Source organism: Pseudorca crassidens, chromosome 7 (assembly GCF_039906515.1).
Source record: "Pseudorca crassidens isolate mPseCra1 chromosome 7, mPseCra1.hap1, whole genome shotgun sequence".
In the NCBI taxonomy this organism is placed as follows: domain Eukaryota; kingdom Metazoa; phylum Chordata; class Mammalia; order Artiodactyla; family Delphinidae; genus Pseudorca; species Pseudorca crassidens.
The window spans coordinates 11,110,854-11,128,267 of record NC_090302.1 but is presented as its reverse complement, the minus strand read 5'-3'; the positions used below and the strand labels follow the sequence as shown (position 1 = coordinate 11,128,267).

The 17,414-nt window shown below is 56.6% G+C and overlaps 1 protein-coding gene across 2 annotated transcripts in view; it reads left to right on the top strand.

The window, feature by feature from the left end:
* The window catches only part of NEK6 (NIMA related kinase 6), an 84,608-nt gene that overhangs the window by 55,917 nt on the left and 11,277 nt on the right, over nucleotides 1-17,414 (top strand). For both annotated transcript variants that reach the window (XM_067743350.1, XM_067743349.1), the window contains exons 5-8: nucleotides 1,647-1,757; nucleotides 6,165-6,273; nucleotides 7,321-7,428; nucleotides 17,201-17,295. In XM_067743350.1, coding sequence (XP_067599451.1) covers nucleotides 1,647-1,757; nucleotides 6,165-6,273; nucleotides 7,321-7,428; nucleotides 17,201-17,295 — 423 coding nt within the window. The remainder of the gene's footprint in view (nucleotides 1-1,646; nucleotides 1,758-6,164; nucleotides 6,274-7,320; nucleotides 7,429-17,200; nucleotides 17,296-17,414) is intronic.

The following is a 17,414-nucleotide window of genomic DNA, read 5'->3' as shown; positions in this document are numbered from 1 at the left end:
CCTCCCCCAGGCTGCAGTGCCGCCAAGTGCGGTCGGCCGTGGGCTTCCGAGGCAGACCCACCCCTTGCTCACTAGCTGTGGGGCTGTGGGCAGGCTGCTGACCACTTGGGGCCTCAGTTTCCTCATTTGTCAAAGGGGGTGATTGACAGCAGTGCTGTGTCTTCAGAGGTGTTGGTGGAATTAGTGAGAAGATGCATTGGAAGGACTCAGTGTAGCGTCCGGTCAGAGGCAGCCCTCGTTGCCATGGTTATAACCTCTGCCCCAAGGCCAGCCCCTTTCCAGAACTTGACCCACCTCCCCGGCCTGCCCGTGGAAGTAAACAGGATGTTCCAGGGCACGAGGTGTTTCCTACAAAACAGAGGGAAACACGGTTCTCGGAGGGGCCACTGGGTGACATCGTTCATACCGTTCATGCCAGGACCATTGAGAGGCTGCCAGGCGTGGGGCAGGAAGGCGAGCCCTGTAGGAGCCTCCAGGGCTGGCTTAGGGAGAGAACAAGAGGCGGATGTGTGGCTGTGTGATGTCTGCCGACGTTCCCCTCATTTCAGAATCCAAGACTGGGTGTGGGGCGGCATGCAGCATAGATGCACGTCCCTTGCCCAGCAACCTTCTGGGCCTTTGGGAAAATGTGCTTTCAAGTGGCCTCTGGAGGGGAGCCCCTGTGGGCAGGCGACCATACTGTGGCAGAATATTTGCGTCCCCTGTGCCTTCCCCAGATCCTGGAATCATTTTGGTGTAAACAGAAGCAGTTGCCAGGGTCTCCTGTTAGCCAGCCAGGGGCTGACTTCCAGTCAGTGGGGTGCTGTCCTGTCTGGAGAACACACGGGCGATGGTGATCGGGCCAGAGGCAGGGCTCTGGCACTGAGCACCGCACTCAGGGCAGCTCTCACACCAGGAATGATTTTTTTCCCCAAGATTTCACAAAGAATGGGTCAGGGGCTTCCCTGGTGGCACAGTGGTTGAGAATCTGCCTGCTAATGCAGGGGACACAGGTTCGAGCCCTGGTCGGGGAAGATCCCACATGCCGCGGAGCATCTAGGCCCGTGAGCCACAACTACTGAGCCTGTGCGTCTGGAGCCTGTGCTCCACAACAAGAGAGGCTGCGATAGTGAGAGGCCCGCGCACCGCGATGAAAAGGGGCCCCCACTCGCCGCAGCTAGAGAGACAGCCCTCGCACAGAAACGAAGACCCAGCGCAGCCAAAAATAAATAAATTAATTAATTAATTAAAAAAAAAGTGGGTCAGAAATTGAGGAAGTGGGAAGGAAGAAGGAAGGAGACGGACACTTCTAAGTGCTCTGCGGAGTGCAGCGACGGAGCAGTGGGGGCCTGGCCCCGCCCTAGAGGGGCCTGGGTGGTGAAGAGGGGGGTCATTTCCACAGTGTCTAGTGAGTCTTAGCTCTGTGCAGTCACCATGTCAGACATTTCAAGGGTATCAGCCCCTGTAATCTTCACAACTTCTCTCCAAAACATTATGTCCATTCTGCAGAGGAGGAAACTGAGGCTCAGGGATGCAAAATGGCTTTCCCAGTGTCACCCAGGTCTGCCTGACTCCCAAGCGCAGGCCTTTCCCCCCAGATACCCCACCTCTCCAGCTGTATCGCCTCTCAGGGGCTCACTACTCCCTCTTTTTCTCTCTTCGGACAGCAACTGAACCATCCAAACATCATCAAGTATTTGGACTCGTTCATTGAGGACAGTGAGCTGAACATTGTGCTGGAGCTGGCAGACGCGGGCGACCTCTCACAGATGATCAAGGTGAGGGCGCCTGGTGGGGGCCCCTCCTCCGACCGGGTTCCTCACTGCCCTGGCCTCAGGCAGAGGTGGCCACTGCGGGACACTCAGCCCCCCTTGCCGATGCTCACAGGCCTCAGCTGTGGCCCCTCTCGGGTCCCACCCGCACTTGCTGGGAGAAGGCCAGCTATGGGCAGTGGCTCGTGGGCCACTTCTGCCTTGCAGAGGGATGGGGACAGAGCCCCATGGAGGTCGGACCCCAGCTCATGGAATCTGGGAAAGTGGCTATTGGGGCCAACTGGCTCATTTTATAGAAGGGAGAACTGAGCCCAGAGAGGCTGAAAGACTTGCCCGAGGATCCCACACGTGGGGACAGACCGGCACCTCTGGCCCAGGTCTCTACTTCCTGGCCTAGGGCCCTCCAGTGGACATCATCCCCCAGGTGACCTTCCTGAGGCCCCTCCAGCCCTGGAGAAGCATCTTCCTTCCCATATGATGGCTGAGGCTGGGGGTCTTGGAGTGGTTGGGCAACTTGCCAAGTCTCACAAGCAGTCCCCAGACTGCCCCGTCCCCCTTGCCCCACCTCCTTGGGCCCAGGACCAGGTCCGCCTGAGTCTGCACTCGGGGACCATCACGGCTCCACTGATGGGCACCTACTGTGGGCCACAGCCCTGCCGAGCACATGCATCACTCACCAAGTCCACATCGTCCTTAGATAGCGAAGCTCAGAGAGGTTTAGTAACCTGCTTTAGGCAGCACAGCCTCTAAATGGGACCCCCGGGCCTGAGCTCTCAGCTTCACTCATTGCTCCTTCCTCAAGGTTCTCACTCCCCTGCTGGCTAGACCCTCATCCACAGAGCGCTGTTGTGGGGTAGCATCGCCTCCCTCCCAGGAGCCCAGTCTGTCCGTGAGCCATGCTGGGCCACGCTCAAGCCCACACCCTGCTCTCAGTCACACTTGCAAACAGGGCCAGACATGGACTCTCTACCTTTCCCACCAGGCACTGGGGATTGAGCAGTTAATTGCCCGGCGCCTGCTATTCTGAAATTTGGCTCCTAGGAATACAGGCGTCTCTGGGAAGTGGCATTACTTGAGCTGTTATCACCTGTTTTTATATTTTCGTTGACATATTAATGCATTTGCAGGGACGTTAATCTCCACACAGATCCCTGGTGGAAACAGATGTGCTATATCACGTCTTACTTCTTCTTCTCCCCCCCCACCCCCGCCCCACTTTGTTTCTCCTTCCCATGCCATTCTCTCACAGAACACGCATGCCTCCAGCATCCACCATGTGCCCGCCCCCATGCTGAGACCTAGGGATGCTGCTGGCGGGGCAGTGCCCTCAGGGAGCTCACCTTCCAATGGGAGGGCAGGGCTGTGAACAAGCAGTCATGAGCTGCCATGAACAAGCCAAGTTCAGGGTCTGTGGGAGCCAGGGAAGGCTTCCTGGAGGAGGTGACACATGAGCAGAGACCCATGAGGGGATACCCGCAGCCCAGAGGCAGAACAGCTTGTGCCAGAGCCCAGAGGGATGGAAACCCAGGGGTCCACAAAGTACTTTGGTCCAGGAGAGCACTGGGCAAGGGGAGGGGTGGAGAGCGTGAGGCGGAGGGTGGTCGGACCAACCAGGGCTTCATATGCAGGCTTAGGATTTGGAACCTTGCCCTGAGGTCAGCAAGAAGCTTCCTGAGACTCGTGGTGCAGAGTAAACACGATCAGCTTTGTGTTCTGGAAGAAGGACTGGATGCCCAGTGGAGGGAGGGGCGGGGCTGGGGGGAGAACAGCGGGAGGAAAGACCCTGGAATATGGCCTGTGGTGAGGGTGCTGCACCCTGTCAGCCCCAGTGGACCCCAGACCCCCTCACAGCCTCTCAGTCCATGGAGTGGGGCTGGAGTCAGACAGTGGGGTAGGGGGTGCTGGGCAAATTACAAATCCCTCCCCTCCCTGAACCTCAGTTTCCACCCCTGTCCCGGGGGCCTCACAGGGGACGGCCGTGTGGGAGCTGTGGGACCCGGATGCAAGCTTCTTCCAGCCAGGAGAGACAGGAGGGAGGCACGTGGGTGTCCAGCACCCTTTGTGCCTGGCCTGGGGTGGGGTGCCTTCCCTTCACCACGTGCCCCTTCCCAGGCTTCCCTGGGGCCAACCCTGGCTCAGGGTTCAAGTCGGTCACTCACCCCCTGGGTTTCTGGGGGCAGTGGCCCGGCTTCCGGGCGCCTCAGGCCCTCCTGTCCCGGGAGCCCTTCTCCTCACCTGGCCTGGCACCCCCCCTCCCTCGGTCACGGGGCCCCTCACCCTGCCCTGCCCCTCCCTGAGCCTGTTCCCCCTGCTGTGGCCCTTCACCTGCAGAGCCTGGCTGGGTGCTGTCCCCAGCAGGCGGGACAGGCAGGGCAGGGCAGTAGAAAGACCCTGGGCCCAGAGTCAGATACACCTGCTGGATGACCTTGGACGGGTCCCTGTGCCTCAGTTTCCCTGTCTGTAATGCACCCAGCACAGTGCCTGGGGCCTGGTAGCAGCTCGGTTTCTCTGGCCTTTCCCACTCTCTAGCCACCTCTGGATTTTGAGGGGAACAGGGGCCTTGCCAGGGCTCAGTCTGGGGCCATACCAAGGTCTGGCCTGGGAGGCCACTGGCCAGCAGACCCTGAGTCCCTAGGGCCCCCAGCCTCAGGGGCCAAGCAACACCACAAGGGCCATGGTGCCGGCATTATTTACAGTGGATGGTGAAGCCGGGAGCTGCTGCCACCCCAGAACCCACCAGAGACTCTGCTCATTCCTGCTAAATGTCACACACACCAATAGGACGTGACATTTAGAAAGTCACGGCTCACAGCCGTGCACATCTCCGCTTAAATGCTCTAATGAGGATAAGCTAACATCATGGCATAAATAACACCCCAGCCCGGCCCACCGCAGAGGTCTGGGGTGGCCCGGGAGGGATGGGGGTCCTGTGCTGGGGGGCCCGTGCCAGGAGCCTGGGGCAGATCACACATGAGGCCTCCTCCGAGAATGGAGCCTCTTGGGGCTGTAGTGCCAGGCCAGGGGCTTTCCACTGTGACTGTCCCAATATTGGAGGGGCCCACATCCAATCCCAGCTCTGCCGCCCCTGCTGGGTGACCCTTGGCAAGTGACTGAGCCTCTCTGATCTTGATCCTTCATCAGGTGGTTACTGGTGTCCTTAGAAGTGCGTTAAGAACTTGGGTTTCCTGAGTGGAAGGCCTGGGGTTGAGCTGTTGTGACTCTGCCCCTTACTAGCTCCCATGTGACCCTCAGTTTCCTCATCTGTGAGATGGGTGCAGTCATCCCTGTGTGGGGCCCAGCACAGACACTGCATGTGACATGTGCCTAGCAGAGGTTAGCTCGGGTCCCACCTTCTACCCCATGCCCCATCCCAGGCTGGGAGTGTGTCCTGGGTCCCCGTCTTCCCTGTGCCAGCTCGGCTGCCCTGACAAAGGGGCCAAGGCTTCTCCCCTGGCTGCTTTCGAAAAAGATGGTTGCTCTGAAGGGCACAAAAACCTGGGTCCAAGGTACCAGCGTGTGAGTCATGCCCCCTGACCCACACAGGCCTGGCTCACAGGAGATCCCCCAGAGGGATGCTGATCTGAACAGTGGACGAGGGCACGTTCCCAGTTCACTTCTTCCAGGTCCTTTGGTTACTTACAGCTCCCTCCGTGCAGCCCGGGTGGCTTTTGGTTTTTTGGTTTGTTTTTTTTCTGGAGCATTATGTGTGATTTTCCAGGCAACAGAGTAGGTTTTGCCTGTCGAAGCTGAGGGGGTCCATTTGAGAATGTCAAGCCCGCTTCCTTGAGGTTCTCGCCATGCTTGTTAATGGTTATGTGTGCTGGGGTTCGCTGGCTCCAGGGAGGGGAGCTGTGATTGAACCACAAGCATGGCTTGGGTGTCCCCATCCTGGGCCAGAGCAGGGCCAGGGCAGAGAGTCCACACCAGTCGCTCCTGCAAGGAACTCCCTGTCGGGCAGTGGGAGGAGACGGATGCGTGTCCAGGAGATTCCAGGGATAGGGTGATTGAGAGTAGCCTTCAAAATGTGGTCCGGGGGGACTTCCCTGGTGGTCCAGTGGATAAGACTCTGCGCTCCCAATGCAGGGGGCTCAGGTTCAATCCTTGGTCGGGAAACTAGATCCCATATGCATGCCGCCACGAAGATTCTGCGTGCCACAACTGAGACCCGGCACAGCCTAAATAAATAAATATTTTTTTTTAAAAAAGAAAAACATGGGGTCCAGGCATTTCTTCAGCAAAGCCGTCCAGGACATCCGCTTTGGGTAAGGTCTGCCCTGCCCTTAGGGGGCCCGATGCTGGTGCTGGCGGCGGACAGACGACTGCTGGGGATAGGACGGGGCCAGTACCCTACAGCTGCCCTTCCTCTCGGCCCATCACCCAGGCCTGCCCATGTGTCTGTCTCCCCCACTGCAGTATTTCAAGAAGCAGAAGCGGCTCATTCCTGAGAGGACAGTGTGGAAGTACTTCGTGCAGCTGTGCAGCGCCGTGGAACACATGCACTCCCGCCGGGTGATGCACCGAGGTACGTGCTGGCCCGCCGGGGCCTCGGGGCCCAGAGCCAGCAGGGAGGCTGGACCCCAGGACGCAGCTTTCCCCTCGGCTCCGGGCTTCTTAAGGGACAGCCATGTGGAAGTTGGACCACTTTGTATTCCCCATCCCGTGGGTGTCCAGCATCTCGCCTGTCCTTATGGGGTCAGAGAATGGGCGTGTGAGGCCCCAGGCTCGAATGTACACCCGTGCCTTGTGGCTCTTGCCCCTGTCAGGGGCCCCCCATGGTGGGAGCACCAAATACCGTGTAGTTACGTGGACCCCAAGGACAGGGACCATGCTCGGCACATACTCTCCAGCCCCCAACACCAGCCTGGAGCCAGCACAGAGGGGGCTGCAGCAAGGGTTGGGGGGAGAGACTGGGAGAGAGGTGACCGGTTCATGGCCAGTTCCAGTACTGCCACCAGCTCTGCCTGGGAGGGCAAGGAAAGCATCCTGGAAAAGGGAACTTTAATATGGGCTTTGAAGTCTTAGTAGGAGTTGGCTGGGCAGAGGAGGTAAGTGTTTTTGAAAGTTGACATCATCCTGAACTGTGAGGAAGGAGCCTGCTGGAAGGAGTCACGTAGATGACTTCACTGATTCGTCCCTACATTCATTCCACCTGCATTTATCAGTGTCTGCCGTATGCGAGGCATTGCCCTAGTCACTGGGGAACAGCACAGGTTACCTCCCTGAGCGCCTCCTTCATCTGTTACACAAATTTTCTCAGAGTGCCTGCTCTAGCTGTAAAAGAGGAAACGAGCGCAAAAATCCCTGCCCTCCTAGACCTCACAGCAGCCCTGTGACAGAGTGAAGTTAGACCCATTTCACAGATGAGGAAACTGAGGCTACGTTTCTCAAGGTCCACAGCTGGGCAGAGGCAGGGCTGGGGCCTCGCCCTGAGGGAGCAGGACTGGCGGCTCAGCCCCCATCACCTGAAGGGCCCTCCCCTCCACCCACCCCAAGGCCGCCTCCTCCGTCCTGCCCCTCCCCAGCCATCCCCACCTCTGATCCCACACCAACCCCTGTCCTTCCCCTGCAGACATCAAGCCTGCCAACGTGTTCATCACAGCCACGGGCATCGTGAAGCTCGGTGACCTCGGCCTGGGCCGCTTCTTCAGCTCCGAGACCACCGCGGCCCACTCCCTAGGTAAGGGGCCTGTCCGCGCCCAACCCCCCGCAGGGTCCTGGCTGACATGGGAAGATGCGGACCCTGTCCCCATGGTGCCTTTGGTTGGTTAGCACAGCAAAATGCCTCGTTGAACCCCAGACATTCTTCTTCAGAACAGTGACCAGAGGGGAGTAAACCAAGGCCCCGAGGAGCCCAGGATGGGGCTCCCCTGCATCCTCACGTGCTCACGCTCTAGGGGGTGGGGAGATGTGGCTCTGTGGTCGCACTGGCAGCCACTCCGTCTTTCTCGTTGCCGCATGGTATCCCATCGTGTGTGAGTGTGTGCGTCTGGTTGTTTTGAAACCCTCGTCCCCATCTGACCCCGGAGGACCCCTGGCCCGGCCTCCTTAGCAGCTGGTGCGTCGTGGTTCTTGTGTTAGGTCAGAATGAAAGGATGTTCAAGGACCTGCCAACCCGGGAGTTCTCAAAACTTCATTCACCTACGCGGGCTGTTCCTCCTGCTGGGGGACGTTTGAGCTGTTCCCGTTTTGGGCTTTTAAATAGGCAGTTTCAAAGCTGTGGGGACCAAGTGCTCACCCGGTAGAGGTGACTTTCTAGCTGAGCTGTGGGGAGTGAATAGGAGCTGGCAGGGCATGGGGGAAGGGATGAGGTGATCAGGGTCGAGGGACCTTGGGTGGCAAGGAAGGTGGGCGGGGCCTTGAATGCTAAGCTCAGTGGGTAGGCACCACCCCAGGAGTGCCAGAGCGCTGAGGGCCGGACGCCGGTGGAGACTTGGAGGTCACGTGTGTGTTTTGGGTCACGTTAAGCACTGCCCAGCTTCGGAATCCGGATACGTGAGTGAATGCAAAACTTGGACCCATGGAGAATTTTACGTTTAATTAGAATGACATTTAATTAGAAACCAGCAAAGTCCCCAGTGGAACACAGAAGTAGGGTCCCCTATGTGCTATGACCAGGGCCATGGGGGAACGTTTCATGATGGGGAGGGGTGTAGGGGCACCTCCCCTTTCCCTGAGCAATTCCTGGCTCTTTGGGGTGGCGTTTGAGGGGACGGTGCCTGAGGCTCACCTCCCCGTGCGCTGCCGCGTCCACAGGCCTGGCCCCTTGAAAACCACTCTGTTCTGCACTCATCTGCCCCGCACTCCACGGCCCAGCCAGTACATCTCGTGTCTCCCTGTCCCCGAGAGCCTGCGGCATGCCGGGAGACACACAGCGTCTTCTGGTGACGGCGGAGGTGCTTTCTGGAAGACACACTTTCCTGGTGGAAACTGTCACTGTTCATACAGGTCCTGATGGCTGGAGGCTCTCGGGGTGCAGCACACAGTCTGGAGAAACATGGCAGCTCCCAGCTGGGACCGTGTGTGTGTGTGTGTGTGTGTGTGTGTGTGTGTGTGTGTGTGTGTGTGTGTGTGTGTGTGTGTGTGTGTGTGTGTGTGTGTGTGTGTGTGTGTGTGTGTGTGTGTGTGTGTGTGTGTGTGTGTGTGTGTGTGTGTGTGTGTGTGTGTGTGTGTGTGCGCGCGTGCGTGTGTGTGTGTGTGTGTGTGTTCCCGCCAACCCGTGAGTTCGTGACCTTCATTCATGCCTCAAACAGATGTGAGGGTCTGTGGGATCCTTCCTTTGTGCTGACGAGGAATCTAAAACCCAAGGAACTTGAGTGATTCTTCTGAGTCGTGTGGCAGCAGAGCCAGGACCCAAATGCAGGCCTCCTGGGGCAGGGCCCATGCTTCTTCCAGGGGACCAGGCTCAGGGGTCCTGGAAGGATCTCCCTCGGGAACTCAGCCACCAGCCCCCCGTTCCTGGGAGGAAACTGTCTTTCCCGCTCCCCTCAGACCCTTCTCTTTGGGAAAATCAGTGTGTCTTGTCAGTTTGGGACCGTTTACCCCTCTGGTTTAAGAGCTTCAAAAAGGCCAGAAATTCAAGGGGAGCCATCAAAGAGCAGAGTTAAAGCCACTGTCTCCCGTCCCCTGTCAGTCAGGCCCCAGCCCTCCTCCGTCCCGCTGGGGAAGAGACTGCGGCACTCGTCAGAGCTGGTTAAGATCACATCATTAGGAACGGGCAGAAATTCGGGCTCGTCCGACAGTGTGAGTTTATTGACTTGGACTGGTGCACTTATTATATTAATGAGAAGGAATTGGAACTTGGGAAAAGGCCGCCCGGGTAAGCCTGGCTCTTCCCGAGGCCTCTGAGTGGCTGACGGGCTGCGTGGTGGGTGGAAGGAGCCCTCCTGGAGCTGTTTGCCCACCGAGCTGAGAAGCATGGGCTCGGCATGGCCCTGCTGCCAGAACCAAGAACCGAGGGCCAGGCCCCATGACGGCATCAGTGCAGAGCCAAAGCCCAGGGCCTGAGGTCTCCAAGACACAGGAGAAAGAGCCCCTTTCCATAGCGAGGTTCTGCACACAGCTAAGTCTTGTGCACACGTTTGGTGGCGCAGGAGATTGAACTAATTGCAGTTGCGTCGTGACGCGGGAAGGACTTGGGGGGCGGAGTCTCCTCCAGACCCTGTGCGTGGGTAGGAATTATGCATCCATTGCATCTCTGCGCACCTACTGTGTGGGGATGCCCTGGTGGCAGCCATGTTGCCCCGGAGGCTGCTGACCCACGTCAGGGCTTATGCACATCCCATCTCCTCCTGCTTCCTCCTCCCCCAGCCCCCTCCCCGCCTCCGTATTTGCTAACACGAGGCTGGCATGAAAGGGCATTAGTCATGCCATGGCCGGGCTGACAGGTGCGGTACCCAGTGGTGGCAGAGCGGCTGCTTCGGTGTCAGGAATAGGAGCCGTAATTAGAGCGCAGAACAGAATGAGCGTCAGACGAATTACCAGGCAGCAGACCATATTTGTCAGGAAGGATTGCATACATAAAAATTAAGTGACAGTACACGCCGGCATAATGAAAGAAAAATGAAAGATTTGCCTACACACAGCTCACAAGCTACAAGCAAGAGTCTCGCTCCAAGCAACGGCAGCAGCTGCAAGACAAATTGTGGGGCTGGGAGAGCAAGGCCCTTCCCACTCCGCAGTGGAGACAGGGCAGCCTCGGGCTGGGATCAGGGGTGGGAGGTAAGGCAGGCTCACACCCAGGCCGGTGCAGGGCTCCACACTGCCTCTCGGGGGGATGGGGGAACAGGTCCAGTTGGGGGCAACCCCTGTCAGGTACCTGCGGTCAGGGCATGCTGGCTTTCCCAGGCCGCTGAGCCCCGGCATGGCCGTGGGGCATAAATCCCTCCTTCTCACGTTCCCGAGACGAACGCCCTGGCCCTGGGCTGGGCCTGAGACGTGAGGTTATGGGGACATGAGAGGATGCAGCCTTCTCTGCTCTCAGGGGGCCCCCAAGACTGGTGGGGAGACCGACAGTCCCAGGGTGGTGTTGGGTGAGGGCAGGCAGAACCGTCTCCTGCAGGCCCACTGTGTGCAGGCACAGTGCTGGGCTCCGTGACTCAGCTGTGCATGAGGAGCCCAGGGTCCACTGGGGGCATGGAGCTGCCTCACCCCATCCCAGGGCTGCTCTTTACTTCCGTTTTCTATAGTCACTGAACTCGCCAAGGAGGTGGGTTAACAAAGAAAAGGCTTAAAGGATGTTTGAAAAACATGTTGCTTCTTAAAACGTTATCCCCATAAGGCTTATACCTTCATTTGACAGATGACGGAACTGAGGCTCAGAGAGGTGCTACCACATCCCTGTGGTCCCTGGGCAGGCAGGGACTGGGGCCCTTGGGGGGTCAGCAGCTCTCCACGGCACCAGCCGGGAAGTGGGCTTGGGGCCCAGTGAGCTCTCTGGGTGGGGAACGCTGACAGCGCCCTGCGGGGAAGCCCACCCAGCCTCATAGCTGTGGGCCGTGTGGGACCTGGGGCTTGTCCTGGGCCACAGGGAAGGAGGATTGAGCCTCTCCTGTCAGGACAGCGCCCCCGTGAGTGTGCCCACGGCCAGGCGCCCCGAGGGCCCCATCAGTGTGGGCTCAGAGGGTCATGCAGATGTGTCCCTGGAGACCTCCTGCTTCGTCCTGGCAGCCCAGGACACCTGGGAACAACTGGCCCAGAAAACCTGCTTCAGCAGGTGGAGCCCAGGTTCTAAGCGCTGACACCTGGCGGGGGGAGATCACCTGTGGCTGGTGAGTGGCTCCTGGCTTGTCTGCCGCATCCCTGGCATTTTCAGGGACACAAACCGTTAGAACAAGATGAGCTGGTGGCAGGGAGGGAAGGGAAGGGCTCAAGGGGACGGCCAATGAGGAATCGACCCGGGCCTAGGATGCAAACCCCGGCTTGTTCATTCACTCACTCAGAGGTTTGGGCCGCTCACCCGGGAGGCCCCTGCCCGCTGGAGCTTACAGCCTGCGGGGGAAGCACTGTTCTAATAACCATGTCCCAGGTGGTGTCTTGTTTAGTGCTCCAGCCGCCCTGGGGGTGGGAATCATCACAGCCGGTTACCAGGGGAGGATTTCCAGGTGCAGTGAGGCGAGACCGAGGCTCTGAAGCGTGGCAGAGAGGACCCCGAGGACCATGAGTTCACCCCGTGTTCCACCGATGGGGAGACGAGGCGGAGACAGCCATTCAGTTCTCTGCTCACCAGTGGTTGCAGTGGGTTCAGACCTAGCTGGGGTGCAGCTCCTTTGCCGTCAGGATGGTGCCCAGGCCTCGCGGCCCGCCCAGCAGATGCGTGTCAGCACCCACACCCCGTTTCCCAGCCATTTTCAAAACCAGCATTCGGGGAAGAAGTGCAGCCCACAGACGCAGCCTCCCCTTCATGTGAAATCTTTGCCTTCTTCATATCTAATGAACATGTTTCAAACACCGTGAGCATTTCAAAACACGGCAGAGTTTGTTTTGACAGGAGTGGCGCATCTTGGGAAGCGGGGCCCTTTAATCAGCCTCTGCTTTGAGGTCCCGCGTTCTCCTCTGATATCTGCCCGGTTTGAAATCTGGGAGTTCCAGGTGAAGACGCGGGGAAGGTCAGGGTTTGTTAGGCTCCTCTTTCATATGCAGAGCTCCATCCCCGGAGGGGAGGCTGGGGGCGGGGCTGGGAGCCTGCAGGTCTGACCGGGAGATGCTGGAAGGGGATTTGAGACCCTGGCTGTGTTCGCTCTGCGTCTGAGCATCTCCGTGGGACTGTGCTGCTGCTTTGCCGGCTGCAAGGGCCCACAGGGGCACCCCCCACCCCACCCCTGGGCAGGACAGGGAGCCAGACCTTCAGGGCCACTGTCTGTGGAGGCTCCTCCCCGTGCCAGCTTCTACCTCTCTTCCCCAGAATCACCGCTCCCCCGGGGTTCAGGGTCACATCCTCCAGGGCCCGCTGCAAGCTTGGAACTTCTTTGAAGTCTCTCATTTTTATCTTTAAGACTCACGCAGGTTGTGCATTGTCCTTTATAATGTTTGAACACTTCCTGTTGGTATAAAAATCGGGTTTTACAGGCTTATTCCCGGGGAAAGCTGGCAAAACAGGACGAGGCGCTGTGTTCGCCCCCTGCAGCTTTGCATGCCTCTAGCACAAGTTGAGAACCCCTCTGATGAGGCAGAGCACAGACGGGGGGGGGGGGGGTGGGGGGGGCAGGGGGCAGCCCCTCCCCTGGGGTCAGGGGACAAGAGAAGCTGCCCAGAGGCAGGAACATGAGGACCCAGCGGCCGGCCAAACTTCCCTCAGTTAATGCTTCATTAATTCATTTGTTCCACGATGTTTCTGCGCATCTGAAAGGAGGGCAGGTCTGGGAGGCTTTGCACAGCCCCTCTCAGGTTGTAACACGTATCAGACACTCTGGGAGCTTGTGGGAGATGCAGGTGTCCAAGTTCCAGCCCTGGAGGTTCTGGTTCCACAGGCCTGGGGTTGGGCTGGGGGTTCAGGTTTTTGACAACTTCTTCCAGGTGGTTTGGCTGCAGCCACTGATCGGTCCAGTCTTTCCTTGCGCAGCTGGCTCCTTCTGGACACTTGCTGGGCCAGGCAACTCACCACCTCCTGATGGACCCACTCCTGGGAGGGCCCAGCACAGCGTCAAGGCACAGTTAACATTGAATACAGATGGGTGGGTGGATGGATGGATGGACAGACAGATGGATTGATGATGGATAGATGGATGGATGAATGGATGGATGGATGGATGGATGGATGGATGGAATGGCGTATGCAGCAGTGGCATCTTTGAAGAAAGTACAAATCACATTTGGGCGTTTGCCTTTCCCCCCTTAACACCAGTGGAAACTGGGGTACAAGCAGAAGGAGCAATGAAGAGGTAGAATGTTGGGGTGGAGAGTGGAGGGAAGGGGTGGTGAAGCCCCCAACCTTTCTCTCCCTGGTGCCCCCAGGCTTTTACCCCAAGCAGGGCTGAGGCAGGGATCTGGAGGCCCAGCAGAGGGACAGGGGAACAAACCAAATGTCCAGACCTCACCAAGCAGCTAGCTCTCTGTGGCCAGGGGAGGGGGCAGTTTAACTTGACCTTGAGGAACTCACCGGGAGGCAGAGGCACAGAGGTGAACTGGAGGGCAGGCCGGGGTTGGAGCAGGGAGAACAGCTGCTCAGAGACTTCATTTTTGGATGGGCCTGGCCAAGGCAGCCCTAGACCAAAGCCTGGCCACTCATCTAGAATGAGCAGAGGATAAGACTGAGGGTGGTGAGAGGTGTCAGGGCCAGCCCACACTCCCAACCTGGCCAGGTCGGGGACAAGGGTTGGCCAGGGGTCTTAAGGATGTGGTGCAGCCAGACGGTGGGCACTGCTGTCCCTCACTGAGGACAGGGCCTCTGACCTCTGCCCCTCCCCCGCTGTCTCTGCACCCCATCAGCCCCCTGTGGTTGTTCTCTGCAGGAGACTGTTCTCACCTCATAGGCACGTGCCCCCACAGCACCCTGAGTGCTAGAAACACTTATAGTTTGGTCTGAGGTTCCCGCTGTTAAGTGAGAACTGTTTGGATTTCATCCTGTGGTTTGGCTATGACAAGTCATCCATTTCACACTTGCCCGTTCATTTTCATTTTGCTCCCTTGTGCCTGAAATATACAAGGGGTTGCTACTGGAAGCCGCAGTTTGCTTATAGAATCCCACATGGGTTCATGTGTTGACTGACAGCTCTTTCTGCTGAATAGCAATTAGCCCCCTGATTTCAGCCATTAAGTATGCATATAGGATGACACAGTTCGCAAAACATGTATTTAAGTGATGTCTGCTCTCCTGGGATTATTGCCATCAAAGGATGCTTGGTACCCTGATAAAGCACTAATCAGGTAGTCCCTCTTGGGCAGACGTCAGTTAAGTAAATAGTGTGTTAGACTACAAGAAAAAAAGTGTTAACCCTGCTACATACTATCCGATAACATGCAGATGGGTTCATTGATTCAGTGAGTATATGCTTAGAAGGTGCCTGCTATGACCCAGCCCTGGGCAGGGCACTGGGACACTTTGGTAACAAGGTCCTGCCGCCAGCATGCTCATGCCAGGAGCGTGGGTTTCCGACACTGTTCACAGCCTCTACAAGTCAGGCATGATAGAATTTCTCACCCGTCTCCAATGAGATGAGAAAAGCAAGATGATAAAATTTTCAAACAGCTAAACTTTTTCAATGTGAAGTACTGTCCTTGATCTTGAGATGGAGTCTGTATTTGGGTTGGCCAAAAAGTTCGTTTGGGTTTTCTGTTAAGATCTTATGGAAAAACCCAAACAAACTTTTTGGCCAACCCAAATACTTGTTCTAGTGTTAAACTGAATAGTAGTGACACGAAATGGTAGTTGGGATTTTGTGTTTTATTTAAACACCTTTACTTGGCAAACATAAGTTGCTCTGAAACATCTTTGGCCCATGACAGCCTGAAGTCTGGGCCCCTGGTTTGGGGCACCCGTCACTTTCCTAGTCTAGCTCATCAAAAGGCCTCTTCCCCTCCCAGGGTCCCCTGTGTTCCCACATGTGGTGCTGGACATCCCTCCTTCCTAGGGTCATCAGCCCACATCTCAGCCTCAGCCTCTGCCACACTGGACTCCAGCTCCCTTCACAGACTCTGGCCAAAACAGCAGCAGCCACTGTCACATTCACATGGTGACTCCAGGCCAGTGAAAATGTCCTCTGTGTAGCAACCTTTAAAATCTGGTCCTAAAGCCTCCAGAACAGTCATCCTCCAAATGGACTGATATCAGAATCTCAGGTTACAAATCTGTGGTTACAAATCCAGATTCCTGGGCCCCTCCTCGGCCATGCCAATTCAGCCCCTCTGCTGCAGCTTGCACGCCTCTGGTGATGGGGAGCTCACCACCTGTCAGGAAATCCTCCCATCTTTGCCCAGCTCCAGATATTCAAGTGTGACTCCTCTGCTTTTTAATTAAGACATGATATGCATACAGTAAAGCTCTCTCAAGCCCTTTCCTGATCACTTCCCCCATAAAGTAATTTTTCCTGTTTTTGATAAAAATGGAATCAAATAGTGGGTGCTCTTTTGTGCCTGGCTACTTTCCCTCAACATTGCGTCTGTGCAGTTGATCCATTTTGTGGCGCATACCTGAGATTTGCTCTTGTTCGTTGCTGTTTAGTATTCCATTGTGTGAATAGACCACATTATCAGTTTACCTCTTCTACTGGTGATTACCATTTGTTTCCAGTTTCCGGCTATTATGAATAAAGCCACTCTGCACGTTCTTGATCATGTCTCTTGATGGACAGAGCACTCATTTCTCTTGGGCGTGTACCTAGGAGTGGAATTGCTGGGTTATAGTGTAGGCAGTGTTCAGCTGTAGTAGATGCTGCCAAAGTGATCGTGCCACTTTATGGCCCCGTCAGCAATGCATGAGGGTTCCAGTTGCTCCGCACATCACCACCTTGGTTTATCTCAGTCTTTTTAACTTTAACCATTCAGGTGGGTAGGTGGTAGGTGGTACCTCACTGTGCTATTAATTTGCATTGCCCTGATGAGTAATGAGAAACACAATATCGTTTCATGTGCTTATTGGCCACTTGGATATTCTCCTTTGTGAAATACCCCTTCAAGTCTTTTGCTAATTTGAGGGAGGGGGATGTTTGTCTTTTGTATATTGATTTATAGAAGTTTTAAAATATATTCTGTATATGAGGGCATTGTTGGGTATATGTTTTCAGACGACTTTCTCCCACTCTGTGGCTTGCCTTTTAACTCTCTGAATGGGTTTTTGGTGAACTGAAGTTCCTAATTTTAATGAAGTCCAGTTAATCAATCTTTTCTTTAATGGTTAGTATCTTTTCTATTCTGGCTAAGAAATCTCAGGCAACCCCAAGTCTGGACATGCTGATTGGTGCTAGTAGCCAAGGGTGGTGGCTAAGAGTTCAGTTTCTGGAGCCTGAAGATCTGTGTTTGAACCTCAGTCCTGCCACTATTCGGAGCCTCGGTTTCCCCATCTGTAAGATGGGCTAACACACACACCGTGGTTGGTCCACATTCACAGTGGTTGTTTTCACTGTTGAGAGCCTTATCTGGACTCTTCTGGGATTCAAACAGTCACCTTAGAGGATATTTTGGTCCGTTGCTTCCCAGAGCCTGGCCACTGTGTCCCACTCCCCCCGGGCAGTTGGCAGAAACACCAGTCTTGAGCCACTCAGCCCCCAGACTGATTGTCAGGTCTGGGTGGGTCCCTATCTCCAGGGGCTTTTAGGGCCCTGCCAGCGTGGGAACTTCCAGTCTGTCCCAGCCCTCTCATTTGACAGAGGAGGGGACAGGAAGAGAGGGCGAGGGGGCTGCCCAGGATCCTGGTGAGGCTGAGGCCAGGCCTCTCCCCAGCCCTCACCCTCCCCACCTCTCCCTCCTGTGCTGCCCCTGCACAGAGGATAAGCACCTATCCATTTGCTGTGTTTCAGTGGGGACACCATACTACATGTCACCGGAGAGGATCCATGAGAACGGCTACAACTTCAAGTCTGACATCTGGTCTCTGGGCTGTTTGCTGTACGAGGTGAGTGTCTGGCCTGCAGCTCAGTGGCATTTGGTGGGGCGTGCATGGTGGGCACCCAGCTGAGGCAGGCCTGGTACCATCTGGGTCCTGTCCTTCACCCCTCGGTCGAACGTCTGCCT